Raw genomic sequence first — 20,052 nt, forward strand, 5'->3', positions numbered from 1 at the left:
AGGTCAGTGCACGCCCACTGAGGTCTTCCTCAGTGGCGTTCACTTCCTCTCCTTCCTCTCCAAATTCGGCCATGTTGATGGCCTTGCACTCTCCTTTTGGATTTTCTTCTGTGTTGCTTGGAAGAGTACTTGGAGGGAGTTCAGTAACTTTCTTGCTCAGCTGTCCCACTTGTGCCTCCAAATTCCTAATGGAGGACCTTGTTTCAGTCATGAAACTTTGAGTGGTCTTGATTAGATCAGAGACCATGGTTGCTAAGTCAGAGGGATTCTGCTTAGAATTCTCTGTCTGTTGCTGAGAAGATGATGGAAAAGGCCTTCCATTGCTAAACCTGTTTCTTCCACCATTATTGTTGTTGAAACCTTGTTGAGGTCTCTGTTGATCCTTCCATGAGAAATTTGGATGATTTCTCCATGAGGAATTATAGGTGTTTCCATAGGGTTCTCCTAGGTAGTTCACCTCTTCCATTGAAGGGTTCTCAGGATCATAGGCTTCTTCTTCAGATGAAGCATCCTTAGTACTGCTTGGTGCATTTTGCATTCCAGACAGACTTTGAGAAATCAAATTGACTTGTTGAGTCAATATCTTGTTCTGAGCCAGAATGGCATTCAGAGTATCAATCTCAAGAACTCCTTTCTTCTGACTCGTCCCATTGTTCACATGATTCCTTTCAGAGGTGTACATGAATTGGTTATTTACAACCATTTCAATTAGCTCTTGAGCTTCTGTAGGCATCTTCTTCCGATGAAAAGATCCTCCAGCAGAGCTATCCAAAGACATCTTGGATAGTTCAGATAGACCATCATAGAAAATGCCTATGATGCTCCATTCAGAAAGCATGTCAGAAGGACATTTTCTGATCAATTGTTTGTATCTTTCCCAAGCTTCATAGAGGGATTCTCCATCCTTCTGTCTGAAGGTTTGGACTTCCACTCTAAGCTTACTCAATTTTTGAGGTGGAAAGAACTTTGCCAAGAAGGCATTGACTAGCTTTTCCCATGAGTCCAGGCTTTCTTTAGGTTGAGTCCAACCATCCTAGCTCTGTCTCTTACAGCAAAAGGGAATAGCATAAGTCTGTAGACCTCAGGGTCAACCCATTAGTCACAGATTTGCAAGAATTCAGCTAAGAACTGATGAGGATCTTCCAATAGAAGTCCATGGAACTTGCAATTCTGTGCATTAGAGAAACTAATTGAGGCTTAAGCTCAAAGTTGTTTGCTCCAATGGCAGGGATAGAGATGCTTCTCCCATAGAAGTCGGGAGTAGGTGCAGTAAAGTCACCCAGCACCTTCCTTGCATTGTTGTTGTTTTCGGCTGCCATGGGTTCTTCTTCTTTGAAGATTTCTGTTAGGTCCTCTACAGAGAGTTGTGCCTTAGCTTCTCTTAGCTTTCGCTTCAAGGTCCTTTCAGGTTCAGGGTCAGCTTCAACAAGAATGCCTTTGTCTCGGCTCCTGCTCATATGAAAGAGAAGAGAACATGAAAATATAGAATCCTCTATGTCACAGTATAGAGATTCCTTGAGGTGTCAGAGGAAAAGAAAAATAGAAGAAAGAGGTAGAAGAATTCGAACTTAGTGAGACAGAGTTCGAATTGTGCATTGAGGAGGAGTGATACTCCATAACTAGAAGGATGTGAGAAGAGGGGAAGAGATTTTTCGAAAATTAAGTTAAAAAGATTTTAAGAACATTTTGAAAAATTGATTGATAATTTTCGAAAACTAAAAGTGGGAAAGAAATCAAGTGATTTTTTAAAAAGATTTTGAAATTAGAAATCAAAAAGATATGATTGAAAACTATTTTAAAAAAAGATGTGATTTTAAAGATTTGATTGAAAAGTTATGCTTTTAAAAAGACATGATTGAAAAGATATGATTTGAAAACAATTTTAAAAAGATTTGATTTTAAAAATTAATGACTTGCCTAACAAGAAAAGATATGATTCAAACATTAAACCTTCCTCAACAGAAAAGGCAACATACTTGAAATGTTCAATCAAATCATTAATTGTTAGCAAGTATCTTTGAAAAAGGAAAGAAATTGATTTTGAAAACATTTGATTGAAAAGATATGATTTGAAAAAGATTTGATTTTGAAAAACTTTGAAAACTTGAAAAAAATTGATTTGAAAACAAAATCTTCCCTCTTGTGCCATCCTGGCGTTAAACGCCCAGAATGGTGCACATTCTGGCGTTTAACGCCCAATGCACTACCTTTTTGGGCGTTAAACGCCCAACCAGGCACCCTGGCTGGCGTTTAAACGCCAGTCTGTCCTTCTTCATTGGGCGTTTTGAACGCCCAGCTTTTTCTGTGTAATTCCTTTGCTGCATGTTCTGAATCTTCAGTTCCCTGTACTATTGACTTGAAGATAGAACCAAGATCAAATAAACAATGCATGTGGTGCACGAAATTGTGATCACTACTTTTTAATACACAGAACAATCCCCGGTAATGGCTCCAAAGACTTGGTGCTCAATACCATGGCATAAACACAACTTCGCACAACTAACCAGCAAGTGCACTGGGTCGTCCAAGTAATAAACCTTACGCGAGTAAGGGTCGATCCCACGGAGATTGTTGGTATGAAGCAAGCTATGGTCACCTTGTAAATCTTAGTCAGGCAGACTCAAATGGGTATAGATGATGAATGAAACATAAAGATAAAGATAGAGATACTTATGTATATCATTGGTGAGAGCTTCAGATAAGTGTGTGAAGATGCTTTCCCTTCCGTCTCTCTGCTTTCCTACTGTCTTCATGCAATCCTCCTTACTCCTTTCCATGGCAAGCTCATGTAGGGTTTCACCGTTGTCAGTGGCTACCTCCCATCCTCTCAGTGAAAATGTTCCCATGCTCTGTCACAGCATATGGCTAATCAGCTGTCGGTTCTCGGTCAGGCCGGAATAAAATCCATCGATCCTTTTGCGTCTGTCACTAATGCCCCGCCTGCTAGGAGTTTGAAGCACGTCACAGTCATTCAATCATTGAATCCTACTCAGAATACCACAGACAAGGTTAGACCTTCCGGATTCTCTTGAATGCCGCCATCAGTTATCACCTATACCACGAAGATTCTAATCTCACGGAATGGCAGGCTCGTTTGTCAGGCGAGCACTCGGTTGTCAGGCGATCAACCATGCATCGTGTTATCAGGAATCCAAGAGATATTCACTAAGCCTCATATGCTTGTAGAACAAGGGTGGTTGTCAGTCACCTTGTTCATGAGTGAGAATGATGATGAGTGTCACGGATCATCACATTCATCAAGTTGAAGAACAAGTGATATCTTGGACAAAGAACAAGCGGAATTGAATAGAAGAACAATAGTAATTGCATTAATACTCGAGGTACAGCAGAGCTCCACACCTTAATCTATGGTGTGTAGAAACTCCACCGTTGAAAATACATAAGAACAAGGTCTAGACATGGCCGTGAGGCCAGCCTCCCAGTGATCAAAAGATTCAAAGATCTCCAGATGTCAAATACAATAGTAAAAGGTCCTACTTATAGAAAACTAGTAGCCTAAGGTGTACAAGGATGAGTAAATGACATAAAAATCCACTTCCGGGCCCACTTGGTGTGTGCTTGGGCTGAGCAAATGAAGCATTTTCGTGTAGAGACTCTCCTTGGAGTTAAACGCCAGCTTTTATGCCAGTTTGGGCGTTTAACTCCCATTTAGGTGCCAGTTCCGGCGTTTAACGCTGGAATTTCTGTAGGTGACTTTGAACGCCGGTTTGGGCCATCAAATCTTGGGCAAAGTATGGACTATCATACATTGCTGGAAAGCCCAGGATGTCTACTTTCCAACGCCGTTGAGAGCGCGCCAATTGGGCTTCTGTAGCTCCAGAAAATCCACTTCGAGTGCAGGGAGGTCAGAATCCAACAGCATCTGCAGTCCTTTGAGTCTCTGGATCAGATTTTGCTCAGATCCTCAATTTCAGCCAGAAATACCTAAAATCACAGAAAAACACACACAAAACTCATAGTAAAGCCCAGAAAAGTGAATTTTACTAAAAACTAATAAAATATAATAAAAACTAACTAAAAGATACTAAAAAACATACTAAAAACAATGCCAAAAAGCTACAAATTATCCACACACACAAACTTAAATTGTTGCTTGTCCCCAAGCAAATGAAATCAAATAAGATAAAAAGAAGAGAATATGCAATGAACTCCAAAAACATCTATGAAGATCAGTATTAACTAGATGAGCGGGGCTTTTAGCTTTTTGCCTCTGAATAGTTTTGGCATCTCACTTTATCCTTTGGAATTCAATGATTGGCTTCTTTAGGAACTCAGAATCCAGATAGTGTTATGATTCTCCTAGTTAAGTATGATGATTCTGAACACAGCTACTTATGAGTCTTGGCTGTGGCCCAAAGCACTCTGTCTTCCAGTATTACCACCGGATACATACATGCCACAGACACATAATTGGGTGAACCTTTTTAAATTGTGACTCAGCTTGCTAAAGTCCCAATTAGAGGTGTCCAGGGTTCTTAAGCACACTCTTATTTGCCTTGGATCACAACGTTTTTCTTTTTTTTTTTTTTTTTTTTTTTTTCTTCTTTTCTTTTCATTTTTTTTTCGGCTTTTTTTTTTTTTATTCACTGCTTTTCTTGCTTCAAGAATCATTTTTATGATTTTTCAGATCCTCAGTAACATGTCTCCTTTTTCATCATCTTTCAAGAGCCAACATTCATGACCACAAATTCAAAAGACATATGCACTGTCAAGCATACATTCATAGAACAAAAGTGTTGCCACCACATTAAAATAATTAAACTGTTATAAAATCCAAAATTCATGCAATTCTTTTCTTTTTCAATTAAGAACAATTTTTTAAGAAAGGTGATGGATTTATAGGACATTCATAACTTTAAGGCATAGACACTAAGACACTAATGATCATAAGACACAAACATAGATAAACATAAAGCACAATTTTCGAAAAACATGAAAATAAAGAACAAGGAGATTAAAGAACGGGTCCACCTTAGTGATGGCGGCTTGTTCTTCCTCTTGAAGGTCTTATGGAGTGCTTGAGCTCCTCAATGTCTCTTCCTTGTCTTTGTTGCTCCTCTCTCATGATTCTTTGATCTTCTCTGATTTCATGGAGGAGGATGGAATGTTCTTGGTGCTCCACCCTTAGTTGTCCCATGTTGGAACTTAATTCTCCTAGGGAGGTATTTAGTTGCTTCCAATAGTCTTGTGGAGGAAAGTGCATCCCTTGAGGTATCTCAGGGATCTCATGATGAGAGGGGTCTCTTGTTTGCTCCATCCTTTTCTTAGTGATGGGCTTGTCCTCATCAATGGGGATATCTCCTTCTATGTCAACTCCAACTGAATAACAGAGGTGACAAATGAGATGAGGCAAGGCTAGCCTTGCCAAGGTGGAAGACTTGTCCGCCACTTTATAGAGTTCTTGAGCTATGACTTCATGAACTTCCACTTCTTCTCCAATCATGATGCTATGAATCATGATGGCCCGGTCTAGAGTAACTTCGGACCGGTTGCTAGTGGGAATGATTGAGCGTTGGATAAACTCCAACCATCCTCTAGCCATGGGCTTGAGGTCATGCCTTCTCAATTGAACCGGCTTGCCTCTTGAATCTCTCTTCCATTGTGCGCCCTCTTCACATATGACTGTGAGGACTTGGTCCAACCTTTGATCAAAGTTGACCCTTCTAGTGTAAGGATGTTCATCTCCTTGCATCATGGGCAAGTTGAATGCTAACCTTACATTTTCCGGACTAAAATCCAAGTATTTCCCCCGAACCATAGTAAGATAATTCTTTGGATCCGGGTTCACACTTTGATCATGGTTCTTGGTGATCCATGCATATAGAACTCTTGAACCATCAAGATTCCGACTTGTTGAATGGGGTTGGTAAGCACTTCCCAACCTCTTCTTCGGATCTCATGGCGGATCTCCGGATATTCACCCTTTTTGAGTGAAAAGGGGACCTCGGGGATCACCTTCTTCAAGGCCACAACTTCATAGAAGTGGTCTTGATGCACCCTTGAGATGAATCTATCCATCTCCCATGACTCGGAGGTGGAAGCTTTTGCCTTCCCTTTCCTCTTTCTAGAGGTTTCTCCGGCCTTGGATGCCATAAATGGTTATGGAAAAACGAAAAAGCAACGCTTTTACCACACCAAACTTAAAAGGTTTGCTCGTCCTCGAGCAAAAGAAGAAAGAAGAGAGTAGAAGAAGAAGAAATGAGGAAGAAGGGAGTGGCTTATGTATTCGGCCAAAGAGGGGGAGAATGGTGTTTAGGTTGTGTGAAAATGAAGGTGTGAAGATGATAGTGGGATTTGATAGGGGGGTTTTTGGGAGAGAGGTGTTGAGGTGATTGGTGAATGGGTGAAGAAGAGAGAGAGAGTGGTGGGGTTGGTGGGGATCCTGTGGGGTCCACAGATCCTGTGGTGTCAAGGAAAAGTCATCCCTGCACCAAATGGCATTCAAAATCACGTTTTGAGCCATTTCTGGCGTTAAACGCCGGGCTGGTGCCCATTCCTGGCGTTTAACGCCAGGTTCTTGCCCTTTTCTGGCGTTTAACGCCAGTCTGGTGCCCCTTTCTGGCGTTAAATGCCCAGAATGGTGCCAGACTGGGCGTTAAACGCCCAACTGCTAGCCTCACTGGCGTTTAAACGCCAGTGAGTTCTTCCTCCAGGGTGTGCTGTTTTTCTTCCTGTTTTTCATTTTGTTTTTGCTTTTTCAATGGATTTTGTGACTTCTCATGATCATCAACCTACAAAAGACATAAAATAACAAAAGAAAATATATAAAATATAATCATTGGGTTGCCTCCCAACAAGCGCTTCTTTAATGTCAGTAGCTTGACAGAGGGCTCTCATGGAGCCTCACAGATACTCAGAGCAAAGTTGGAACCTCCCAACACCAAACTTAGAGTTTGAGTGTGGGGGTTCAACACCAAACTTAGAGTTTGGTTGTGGCCTCCCAACACCAAACTTAGAGTTTGACTGTGGGGGCTCTGTTTGTCTCTGATTTGAGAGAAGCTCTTCATGCTTCTTCTCCATGGTGACAGAGGGATATCCTTGAGTCTTAAACACATAGGATTTTTCTTCACTTGAATGATCAGTTCACCTCCATCAACATCAATCACAGCCTTTGCTGTGGCTAGGAAGGGTCTGCCAAGGATGATGTTTTCATCCATGCACTTCCCAGTCTCTAGGACTATGAAATCAGTAGGGATGTAATGGTCTTCAACTTTTACCAAAACATTCTCTACAAGTCCATGAGCTTGTTTTCTTGAGTTGTCTGCCATCTCTAGTGAGATTCTTGCAGCCTGTACCTCAAAGATCCCTAGCTTCTCCATTACAGAGAGAGGCATGAGGTTTACACTTGACCCTAAGTCACACAGAGCCTTCTTGAAGGTCATGGTGCCTATGGTACAAGGTATTGAAAACTTCCCAGGATCTTGTTTCTTTTGAGGTAATTTCTGCCTAGACAAGTCATCCAGTTCTTTGGTGAGCAAAGGGGGTTTATCCTCCCAAGTCTCATTTCCAAATAACTTGTCATTTAGCTTCATGATTGCTCCAAGGTATTTAGCAACTCGCTCTTCAGTGACATACTCATCCTCTTCAGAGGAAGAATACTCATCAGAGCTCATGAAAGGCAGAAGTAAGTCCAATGGAATCTCTATGGTCTTATTTTGAGCCTCAGATTCCCATGGTTCCTCATTGGGGAACTCTGTGGAGGCTAGTGCACGCCCATTGAGGCTTTCCTCAGTGGCGTCCACTTCCTCTCTTCCCTCTCCAAATTCGGCCATGTTGATGGTCTTGCACTCTCCCTTTGGATTTTCTTCTGTATTGCTTGGGAGAGTACTAGGAGGGAGTTCAGTAATTTTCTTACTCAGCTGTCCCACTTGTGCCTCCAAATTCCTAATGGAGGACCTTGTTTCAGTCATGAAACTTTGAGTGGTTTTGATTAGATCAGAGACCATGGTTGCTAAGTCAGAGGGGTTCTGCTTAGAATTCTCTGTCTGTTGCTGAGAAGATGATGGAAAAGGCTTGCCATTGCTAAACCTGTTTCTTCCACCATTGTTGTTATTGAAACCTTGTTGAGGTCTCTCTTGATTCTTCCATGAGAAATTTGGGTGATTTCTCCATGAAGAATTATAGGTGTTTCCATAGGATTCTCCTAGGTAATTCACCTCTTCCATTGAAGGGTTCTCAGGATCATAAGCTTCTTCTTCAGATGAAGCATCCTTAGTACTGCTTGGTGCATTTTGCATTCTAGACAGACTTTGAGAAACCAAATTGACTTGCTGAGTCAATATCTTGTTCTGAGCCAATATGGCATTCCGAGCATCAATCTCAAGAACTCCTTTCTTCTGACTTGTCCCATTGTTCACAGGATTCCTTTCAGAAGTATACATGAATTGGTTATTTGCAACCATTTCAATTAGCTCTTGAGCCTCTGTAGGCGTCTTCTTCAGATGAAGAGATCCTCCAGCAGAGCTATCCAAAGACATCTTGGATAGTTCAGAGAGACCATCATAGAAAATACCTATGATGCTCCATTCAGAAAGCATGTCTGAGGGACATTTTCTGATTAATTGTTTGTATCTTTCCCATGCTTCATAGAGGGATTCACCATCCTTCTGTCTGAAGGTTTGGACTTCCACTCTAAGCTTACTCCATTTTTGAGGTGGAAAGAACTTTGCCAAGAAGGCATTGACTAGCTTTTCCCAAGAGTCCAGGCTTTCTTTAGGTTGAGAGTCCAACCATATTCTAGCTCTGTCTCTTACAGCAAAAGGGAATAGCATCAGTCTGTAGACCTCAGGGTCAACCCCATTAGTCTTGACTGTGTCACAGATTTGCAAGAACTCAGCTAAAAACTGATGAGGATCTTCCATTGGAAGTCCATGGAACTTGCAATTCTGTTGCATTAGAGAAACTAATTGAGGCTTAAGCTCAAAGTTATTTGCTCCAATGGCAGGGATGGAGATGCTTCTCCCATAGAAGTCGGGAGTAGGTGCAGTAAAGTCACCCAGCACCTTCCTTGCATTGTTGGCATTGTTGTTGTTTTCGGCTGCCATGTCTTCTTCTTCTTTGAAGAATTCGGTTAGGTCCTCTACAGAGAGTTATGCCTTAGCTTCTCTTAGTTTTCGCTTCAAGGTCCTTTCAGGTTCAGGGTCAGCTTCAACAAGAATGCCTTTGTCTCTGCTCCTGCTCATATGAAAGAGAAGAGAACAAGAAAATGTGGAATCCTCTATGTCACAGTATAGAGATTCCTTGAGGTGTCAGAGGAAAAGAGAAATAGAAGAAAGAAGAAGGAGAAGAATTCGAACTTTAATTAGATGGAGTTCGAATTGTGCATTGAGAAGGAGTGGTACTCCATAAATAGAAGGATGTGAGAAGAAGGGAAGAGAATTTTCGAAAATTAATTAAAAAGATGTCAAAAACATTTTGAAAAATTGATTGCTAATTTTCGAAAACTTAAAGTGGAAAAGAAATCAAGTGATTTTTGAAAAAGATTTTGAAATTAGAAATCAAAAAGATTTGATTGAAAACTTATTTTGAAAAGATGTGATAAAAAAAATATGATTGAGAAGATATGATTTGAAAACAATTTTAAAAGATATGATTTGAAAATAATTTTAAAAGATATGATTTTTAAAAATTGATGACTTGCCTAACAAGAAAAGATATGATTCAAACATTAAACCTTTCTCAACAAAAAAGGTAACAAACTTTGAGATGTTCAATCAAATCATTAATTGTTAGTAAGTATCTTTGAAAAAGGAAAGAAATTGATTTTGAAAACATTTGATTGAAAAGATATGATTTGAAAAAGATTTGATTTTGAAAAACTTTGAAAACTTGAAAAAAATTGATTTGAAAAACAAAATCTTCCCCCTAGTGCCATCCTGGCGTTAAACGCCCAGAATGGTATCCATTCTGGCGTTTAACGCCTAAAATGCACCCTTTTTGGGCGTTAAACGCCCAACCAGGTACCCTGGCTGGCGTTTAAACGCCAGTCTATCCTTCTTCACTGGGCGTTTTGAACGCCCAGCTTTTTCTGTGTAATTCCTCTGCTGCCTGTTCTGAATCTTCAGTTCCCTGTACTATTGACTTGAAAATAGAACCAAGATCAAATAAACAAGGCATGCAAGACACCAAACTTAAAATTAAACACTAGACTCAAACAAGAAATATTTTTGGTTTTTATGATTATCTAATTTTTTTTTTGTGCTTTTTTCGAAAATTATGAAAACAGAAAATAAAGGTTTCAGAATTCTCAATTTGAATTTCCATGAATCATTGCAATGCTAGTCTAAGACTCCGGTCCAGGAATTAGACATGGCTTCACAGCCAGCCAAGCTTCCAAAGAAAGCTTCGGTCCAAAACACTAGACATGGCCAATGGCCAGCCAAGCCTTAGCAGATCATTGCTCCAATAGCAAGATTGATAGAGATCAACAAGCTATTGTGATGATTAGTTGAAACCTCGGTCCAATGAAATTAGACATGGCTTCTCAGCCAGCCAGATTTCAGCAGATCATCTTGAAACACTAGAATTCATTCTTAAGAACTCTGAAGAAAAATACCTAATCTAAGCAACAAGATGAACCGTCAGTTGTCCATACTCAAGAACAATCCCCGGCAACGGCGCCAAAAACTTGGTGCACGAAATTGTGATCACTACTTTTTAATACACAGAACAATCCCCGGTAATGGCTCCAAAGACTTGGTGCTCAATACCATGGCATAAACACAACTTCGCACAACTAACCAGCAAGTGCACTGGGTCGTCCAAGTAATAAACCTTACGCGAGTAAGGGTCGATCCCACGGAGATTGTTGGTATGAAGCAAGCTATGGTCACCTTGTAAATCTTAGTCAGGTAGACTCAAATGGGTATAGATGATGAATGAAACATAAAGATAAAGATAGAGATACTTATGTATATCATTGGTGAGAGCTTCAGATAAGTGTATGAAGATGCTTTCCCTTCCGTCTCTCTGCTTTCCTACTGTCTTCATCCAATCCTCCTTACTCCTTTCCATGGCAAGCTCATGTAGGGTTTCACCGTTGTCAGTGGCTACCTCCCATCCTCTCAGTGAAAATGTTCCCATGCTCTGTCACAGCATATGGCTAATCAGCTGTCGGTTCTCGGTCAGGCCGGAATAAAATCCATCGATCCTTTTGCGTCTGTCACTAACGCCCCGCCTGCTAGGAGTTTGAAGCACGTCACAGTTATTCAATCATTGAATCCTACTCAGAATACCACAGACAAGGTTAGACCTTCTGGATTCTCTTGAATGCCACCATCAGTTCTCGCCTATACCACGAAGATTCTGATCTCACGGAATGGCTGGCTCGTTTGTCAGGCGAGCACTCGGTTGTCAGGCGATCAACCATGCATCGTGTTATCAGGAATCCAAGAGATATTCACTAAGCCTCATATGCTTGTAGAACAAGGGTGGTTGTCAGTCACCTTGTTCATGAGTGAGAATGATGATGAGTGTCACGGATCATCACATTCATCAAGTTGAAGAACAAGTGATATCTTGGACAAAGAACAAGCGGAATTGAATAGAAGAACAATATTAATTGCATTAATACTCGAGGTACAGCAGAGCTCCACACCTTAATCTATGGTGTGTAGAAACTCCACCATTGAAAATACATAAGAACAAGGTCTAGGCATGGCCGTGAGGCCAGCCTCCCAGTGATCAAAAGATTCAAAGATCTCCAGATGTCAAATACAATAGTAAAAGGTCCTACTTATAGAAAACTAGTAGCCTAAGGTGTACAAGGATGAGTAAATGACATAAAAATCCACTTCTGGGCCCACTTGGTGTGTGCTTGGGCTGAGCAAATGAAGCATTTTCGTGTAGAGACTCTCCTTGGAGTTAAACGCCAGCTTTTATGCCAGTTTGGGCGTTTAACTCCCATTTAGGTGCCAGTTCCGGCGTTTAACGCTGGAATTTCTGTAGGTGACTTTGAACGCCGGTTTTGGCCATCAAATCTTGGGGAAAGTATGGACTATCATATATTGCTGGAAAGCCCAGGATGTCTACTTTCCAACGCCGTTGAGAGCGCGCCAATTGGGCTTCTGTAGCTCCAGAAAATCCACTTCGAGTGCAGGGAGGTCAGAATCCAACAGCATCTGCAGTCCTTTTGAGTCTCTGGATCAGATTTTTGCTCAGATCCCTCAATTTCAGCCAGAAAATACCTGAAATCACAGAAAAATACACAAACTCATAGTAAAGTCCAGAAAAGTGAATTTTAACTAAAAACTAATAAAAATATAATAAAAACTAACAAAAAGATACTAAAAACATACTAAAAACAATGCCAAAAAGCGTACAAATTATCCGCTCATCAGCATGCAAGACACCAAACTTACAATTAGACACTAGACTCAAACAAGAAACATAAAATATTTTTTTGGTTTTTATGGTTTTGTAATTTTTTTGTGCTTTTTCGAAAATTATATGAAAATAGAAAATAAAGGTTTCAGAATTCTTAATTTGAATTCCAGGAATCATTGCAATGCTAGTCTAAGACTCTGGTCCAGGAATTAGACATGGCTTCACAGCCAGCCAAGCTTTCAAAGAAAGCTCTGATCCAAAACACTAGACATGGCCAATGGCCAGCCAAGCCTTAGCAGATCATTGCTCCAATAGCAAGATTGATAGAGATCAACAAGCTCTTGTGATGATCAGTTGAAACCTCGGTCCAATAAGATTAGACATGGCTTCACAGCCAGCCAGACTTCAACAGATCATCATGAAACTCTAGAATTCATTCTTAAGAACTTTGAAAAATACCTAATCTAAGCAATAAGATGAACCGTCAGTTGTCCATACACGAAACAATTCCCGGCAACGGCGCCAAAAACTTGGTGTGCGAAATTGTGATCACTAATTTTCACAACTCAAATAATCCCTAGTAATGGCCCCAAAAACTTGGTGCTCAATACCATGGCATAAACACAACTTTGCACAACTAACCAGCAAGTGCACTGGGTCGTCCAAGTAATAAACCTTACGCGAGTAAGGGTCGATCCCACGGAGATTGTTGGTATGAAGCAAGCTATGGTCACCTTGTAAATCTTAGTCAGGCAGACTCAAATGGGTATAGATGATGAATGAAACATAAAGATAAAGATAGAGGTACTTATGTATATAATTGGCGAGAGCTTCAGATAAGCGTATGAAGATGCTTTCCCTTCCGTCTCTCTGCTTTCCTACTGTCTTCATCCAATCCTTCTTACTCCTTTCCATGGCAAGCTTCTGCAAGGGTTTCACCGTTGTCAGTGGCTACCTCCCATCCTCTCAGTGGAAATGTTCAACGCACCCTGTCACGGCACGGCTATCCATCTGTCGGTTCTCGGTCAGGCCGGAATAGAATCCAGTGATTCTTTTGCGTCTGTCACTAACGCCCCGCATGCTAGGAGTTTGAAGCACGTCACAGTCATTCAATCATTGAATCCTACTCAGAATACCACAGACAAGGTTAGACCTTCCGGATTCTCTTGAATGCCGCCATTAGTTCTTGCCTATACCACGAAGACTCTGATCTCACGGAATGGCTGGCTCGGTTGTCAGGCGAGCACTCGGTTGTCAGGCGATCAACCATGCATCGTGTATCAGGAATCCAAGAGATATTCACCCAATCTAAGGTAGAACGGAGGTGGTTGTCAGTCACACGTTCATAGGTGAGAATGATGATGAGTGTCACGGATCATCACATTCATCAAGTTGAAGAACAAGTGATATCTTGGACAAAGAACAAGCGGAATTGAATAGAAGAACAATAGTAATTGCATTAATACTCGAGGTACAGCAGAGCTCCACACCTTAATCTATGGTGTGTAGAAACTCTACCGTTGAAAATACATAAGAACAAGGTCTAGGCATGGCCGAATGGCCATCCCCCCAAATGATCTAAGAACTAGATGTCCAAAGATGATCTAGAGATCTAAAGTGATCAAAAGATTCAAAGATCTCCAGATGTAAAATACAATAGTAAAAGGTCCTATATATAGAGAACTAGTAGCCTAGGGTGTACAGAGATGAGTAAATGACATAAAAATCCACTTCCGGGCCCACTTGGTGTGTGCTTGGGCTGAGCAATGAAGCATTTTCGTGTAGAGACTCTTCTTGGAGTTAAACGCCAGCTTTGGTGCCAGTTTGGGCGTTTAACTCCCATTCTTGTGCCAGTTCCGGCGTTTAACGCTGGGAATTCTGAAGGTGACTTTGAACGCCGGTTTGGGCCATCAAATCTTAGGCAAAGTATGGACTATCATATATTGCCGGAAAGCCCAGGATGTCTACTTTCCAACGCCGTTGAGAGCGCGCCAATTGGGCTTCTGTAGCTCCAGAAAATCCACTTCGAGTGCAGGGAGGTCAGAATCCAACAGCATCTGCAGTCCTTTTCAGTCTCTGGATCTGATTTTTGCTCAGGTCCCTCAATTTCAGCCAGAAAATACCTGAAATCACAGAAAAACACACAAACTCATAGTAAAGTCCAGAAAAGTGAATTTTAACTAAAAACTAATAAAAATATACTAAGAACTCAACTAAAATTACTAAAAACATACTAAAAACAATGCCAAAAAGCGTACAAATTATCCGCTCATCAGTGCCCCTTGATGTGCTTGGATGTTGATTAGCCTCTGGATGGACTCTTGTTGCTCATTTTGCCTTTGTTCTATCCTGTTGAATGTTTTTCCCTATTGTTGTCCTTGACTTAGTTGCTGTTCCATCATTTTCCTTTGCCACTCACCTTGCTGAGTCATCCACCTTGAGAGTGCTTCCTCTTGCTGCCCCATCATCTGTAGTTGAAGCTCTTTCTGTGCTCCTTGGCTCTCCAAATATTGTTGAGATAAGCCATCAATTGCTTCCTGCAATTGATGCATACCCAAGGTGGCTGGTGCTTGCCCCTCTAAGACTTGTCCTTCCACTACTTGAGGGGCTGGCCTCTTCCTTTGCTTCCGTTGAGGCAAGGGGGATGTGGCAGCATTCATCCTTCGGACCGTTATTGGAATGCCTTCCTTTATCCACACGGGTTCCTCATCTTCAAAAACCACCCCAGCTTTCTTGCATATTCGGTAAATAGTGCTGGGGTAACCTAACGTTCCTCTTGAATCAGTTTTCTCTGCCATCTTTCTAATGCCTTCAGCTATAAGTTCATGAACCTTAATTTCTTCTCCCTTCAGTATACAATGCACCATTGTTGCTCTCTTAAGATTCACCTCCGAGTTGTTTGCAGTTGGGAGGATAGACCTCCTCACTAGCTCAAACCACCCCTTGGCTTCAGGAGTGAGATCTGTTCTCTTGATGAACTTTGGTTTCTTTCCCGCACCCCTTTCCCAGTCAGCTCCGGGTACACAAATGTCCCACAAAATCTGGTCACAATTGGGGTTGTCCAATCTTGAGTGATAACTTTCTTCTTCAAACTGTATGGATCGTAGCTTCAGTGCCCTCATGACACTCATGGGACCAAAATCCACCAACTTTCCTCTCACAAAGCTTGTATATGACTCATCTTTCTTATCATATCGGACCGTATTCGCATAAAATTCTCTTATGAGGTTTGCATTCACCTTAATGACCGGATCAGTGAGGAGCTCCAATCTTCTCTTTTCTACTTTCTCTGTGATTTCTGGACACTCAGTTTTCTTAACTTGAAATCCCAGCTCATAAATGATTTCCTTGTCAACCATCCACCCGTATTGCAATGCATGATACAGGCTTCTAAATCTCTTTTCATCATACGGGTGTTGCTCCATGGGTTCCTTTCCCTTCCTTCTTTTAGAACTTGAAAAGGTCATGAACGAGAGTTGATATGTGAAGGTGGTAAGGTTTTGGAGACTTTTGGTTGTTTAGGGTTTTATTGCAATGAAGAGAGTGAGGGGGATGTTTGTACTGTGAGAGGGAGTGTCTTGTGCCGAAATGAAGAGTTGTGAAGAGTGGGTTATGACAATGAAGGTGGGCACGGAACAAGGATTATTTATATATGGAAGTTGTGAGAGAATGGAGGGTGTGGATTGATGGAGTGGTTACTTGATGGACGGTTGGGGTTATGCATGGATAAAAGACAAGGATCATCACTTTATGATGGAGATTGCTCAGTCTTTTAGGTGTCCCATTTTTCCAATGTTGCATGGCAACATTTTCCAATGTATTCCCTTTTTAGAACAAGTGTGTAGTTCTCTTCATGAAGTGGCCGAACCTCCCCCATTTAATTGTCCAATCAATCCCCATCAATGCTCCTTTTCTTTTCCCTATAAAGACAAAATAAGAAAGGTGAGAGTAAGATCAAACCAAAGACAATTGAAACTTTTTGGCTAAGAAAAGAAAAGATTAGATTGTTTATTTATGAATTCCAACTAACTAACTAACCATTGGTGGGTCCTTATATGCATTTTGGTGGCACCATGGGGTGACACCAAACTTAGTTTGGAGCACTGTGATGAAAAGTTTTTGTTCAAAGCTCCCAAGACTAGCATGCATCTTGGTTTGCTTTGAACACCAAACTTGTTCCTCACTATATGCTACACCAGAAGGTTTTCACCAAGTGTTTGTCAAGTTTGGGTTGGAATTCATAAATGTTGACTTATTCACTATCTTCTAAAAGCATATAAACATGGGCTGCCTCCCATGAAGCGCTTCTTTAGCGTCACTAGCTTGACGTTTCTCCCTCATCAGGGTGGTTGGTAATGCTTGAAATCCTCCCCTCTCGCTGTGGACTTGTATCCATTGGTTGTATCAATTATCTCTACATGTTCCAGGGAGAGAACTCTGTTGATTGTGAAGACTTTCGGTAACTGAGATGGTATAGTGAGGAGATTAGGGGGGATATCTGGGAAGTAAGCTGAGATCACTCTATCTCCTGGAGAGAAGTCTTCTGTAGGGATCTTTTTGTTCCTCCACTTTCTTGGTACCTTCTTCCTTGTGTCCTTTGATATTGTCTTGCTCTTGATGACTTCTTTTTCTAAGGGATTTGTGATGTTGTCTTCACATGCCTCTAGAGGTTTAGGTTCTTCTAACTTTTCCTTGAGCTGTGGTAGTTGCTGTTTCCCTTGTTTATCAACCAAAGGAGTCTCCAGATAGGTTGGGTGTGCTTCAGTGCTTTCTTCTTCCTTCAACATCTCATCATGATCTTTACTTGGTTCCTTGTGCTCTTGGTCTGCTTCTTGTGAGAGTTTGAAGACATTAAAGCTGAGCCATTCATCATGGATCCTCAATATTAGCTCCCCTTTCTCCACATCTATGAGTGCTCTGGCTGTAGCTAGGAATGGTCTTCCCAATATGATTGGGTGAGTGTGACTCTCTTCCATGTCCAGAATGACAAAGTCTGTTGGGAGAAAGTATTTCCCAACCTTTAGTAACACATTTTCCACCACTCCTATTGCTTGCTTTTGAGTCTTGTCAGCCAGTCTGATGACCACATCTGTGGGCATTATCTCATTGATCTGCAGCCTCTTTACCAAGGATAATAGCAGTAAGTTGATGCTTACCCCCAAGTCACAGAGTGCTTTATCGAACAATGTTTCTCCTATGGCACAGGGGATGTGAAAACTCCCTTGGTCTTTTCTTTTTGCAGGCAACTCAGGTGGGATAAGGGCACTACATTCCTTGTTTAACACTATATTTTGGCCTCCTTTGAGTGAGCTTTTCCTGGGAAGAAGTTCCTTCATATACTTGATGAATGCAGGAATTTGTTGTATGGCCTTGATGAATGGTATGTTGATTTGTAGTTTCTTGAAGATTTCCAAGAATTTCACGAACTGGTTGTCATCTTCCTTTTTCTTCAACTGCTGCGGATATGGAGCTCTTGAGATGTTTAGTTTTGGCATCCCTTTTTCTTTTTGTGGACTTGAAGCGGTAGTTTGAACTCCATCTTGCTCTTTTCCCTTTTCATTTGAGCCTTCTTCTTGTGGTTTTTGGGAGAGTTCCTTAAGTTCCTTCCCACTCCTAAGTGTTATAGCTTGACACTCCTCCTCCTTGCTTGAATTGTTATTATTGCAGAGGTTGTGGTTAGAAAGCTGCTTGAATAGATAACCAATTTGTGTCTCCAGTTTCTTGATGGCAGCATTTTGATTTTGCATGTTTGACTACACTTCCTCTCGAAATACTTTACTATTTCTGACGTCTTTGCATACTCCTTCAAGTAAGGTTTCAAGCTTAGAGAGTCTGTCATCAATTGATGGTAGATTGGGATTAGAGGTGGAAGGATAAGAGGTGTTGTTTTGGTTTTGATATGGGTGTGGAGAAGTGTTATTGTGGGGGTCTTGATATGTCCTCTGTGTGAATTGTTGATGAGCTGCATTGTTGTTGGAGTTGTAACGTCTCTGGTCTTGGCTTTGATCTTGCTGATTCCCCCACCCAAAGTTTGGGTGGTTCCTCCATCCAGAGTTGTATGTCTTGGAGTATGGATCATGGTTCTGTCTAGGTGAATTCCCAATGTAGTTGGCTTGCTCAAGGTCCTCTTCTTCAACTCCTTCTTGGGTTGTTGATGAGGTGGTGATTGCTGCCACTTGGTTCCTCTCCATCTTCTTGGTGAGGTCAGCTAGCTGCTTGGTAATGAGCTTGTTTTGAGCCAGCAAAGCATCTACATTGTTTAGCTCCATCACTCCCTTAGTGTTCCCTCTTTCGGAAGCATAGAAGTAGTCATTCTCAGCTACAGTTTCAATGACATCTATGGCTTCTTCAATGGTCTTCTTCTTGTTCAAGGATCCTCCAGAGGAATGATCTACTGCCTTCTTTGATTCATATGACAAGCCTTCATAGAAGATATGCAACTGCACCCATTCATTAAACATATTTGGTGGACACCTCCTTGTTAGGTCTTTGAACCTTTCCCAAGCTTCATAAAGTGTCTCCCCATCTTGTTGTCTGAACGTCTGTACTTCAGTTCTCAGCCTATTGATCCTTTGCGGGGGGTAAAACCTTGCCAAAAACTTATTCACTACCTCCTCCCAATTTGTCAGGCTTTCTTTTGGGAAGGATTCGAGCCATTTGAATGCCTTATCCCTGAGTGAAAAAGGGAACAAGAGCAGCCTATAGACATTCTGGTGGACTCCATTGGACTTCACTGTGTCACAAATCCTCAAGAAGGTGGTCAAGTGTTGATTCGGATCTTCTTGAGCACTTCCTCCAAATGAGCAATTATTCTGCACAAGAGTGATGAGCTGAGGTTTTAGCTCAAAATTGTTGGCATGTATGGTGGGCTTCTGAATGCTGCTCCCACAGTTGCCTGGGTTGGGATTGATGTAAGAGCTTAACACTCTTCTATCCTCCCCAACATGATTTGCTCTACCTCCTCCCCCATGGTTATTAGCCTCTTCTTCATGTTGGTTTTCTATGTTGCCTTCCATGTTTAGTTCAAAGTGTTCCTCCTCCTCTTCAGCATCGATTGCACGTTTTCCTCTTGCTTCCCTCCTTAATCTAAGGAGGGTCCTCTCTGGTTCAGAATCAAAGGAAGTTGAAGCCCCGCTTCTTCTCCCTGGCATATAACCAACAAGTACAAGCAAGGAAAAATATGTGCAGATAGTATTGCTGTCAGAATTAGTGTTAGTTGTAAGTGATGCAATATATCAAATTGTTAGTGGGTTAGCAAACTGAATTGTAAATAACAAAGAAACGAAAAAGTAGAGGGGGAAGGGAAGAAGTTAACTAAGACAGAAAGTAAATTACTCAAACAGAAAGTTGATTCAACAAAACAAAAATGCTCAATCTAGTGATCTTCCAATCTAATCATTGTTGATGCAGAATCAATCCCTGGCAACGGCGCCATAAACTTGATGCAGGTGGAAATTGTCTCTCAACAAATTTCCTTCGGCAAGTGTACCGAATTTTTCGTCAAGTAAAAACTCACAATAGAGTGAGGTCAAATCCCACAGGCATTGATTGATCAAGCAACTTTAATTAGAAGAATGTTCTAGTTGAGCTAATTCAGAATTTGGGTTGAGAGTTGCAGAAAATAAAATGGCAGTAATGTAAATGACAGGAAAAGTAAATGCTAGAATTAAAGAGCTAGAAGTAAATTACTGAAATTAAATTGCAGAA

The 20,052-nt window shown here is 41.2% G+C and overlaps 1 protein-coding gene and 2 non-coding genes across 3 annotated transcripts; 2 read left to right on the top strand and 1 right to left on the bottom strand.

Annotated features, from left to right (window-relative positions):
* Nucleotides 1–832: 832 nt before the first annotated feature.
* On the top strand, nucleotides 833–940 carry LOC130942877 (small nucleolar RNA R71). Its single transcript, XR_009071423.1, has one exon. It is a non-coding gene; the product is annotated as a small nucleolar RNA R71 (small nucleolar RNA).
* A 7,612-nt stretch (nucleotides 941–8,552) lies between these two features.
* LOC130943156 (small nucleolar RNA R71) lies at nucleotides 8,553–8,660 on the top strand. The gene has a single exon (XR_009071687.1). It is a non-coding gene; the product is annotated as a small nucleolar RNA R71 (small nucleolar RNA).
* Nucleotides 8,661–16,685: 8,025 nt separating this feature from the next.
* LOC130939715 (uncharacterized) lies at nucleotides 16,686–18,092 on the bottom strand. Its single transcript, XM_057867803.1, has one exon. It carries the CDS (start codon nucleotides 18,090–18,092, stop codon nucleotides 16,686–16,688), a length of 1,407 nt encoding a protein of 468 aa, XP_057723786.1.
* Between the last annotated feature and the right edge of the window lie 1,960 nt (nucleotides 18,093–20,052).

This window comes from Arachis stenosperma, chromosome 7 (assembly GCF_014773155.1).
Source record: "Arachis stenosperma cultivar V10309 chromosome 7, arast.V10309.gnm1.PFL2, whole genome shotgun sequence".
NCBI lineage: Eukaryota > Viridiplantae > Streptophyta > Magnoliopsida > Fabales > Fabaceae > Arachis > Arachis stenosperma.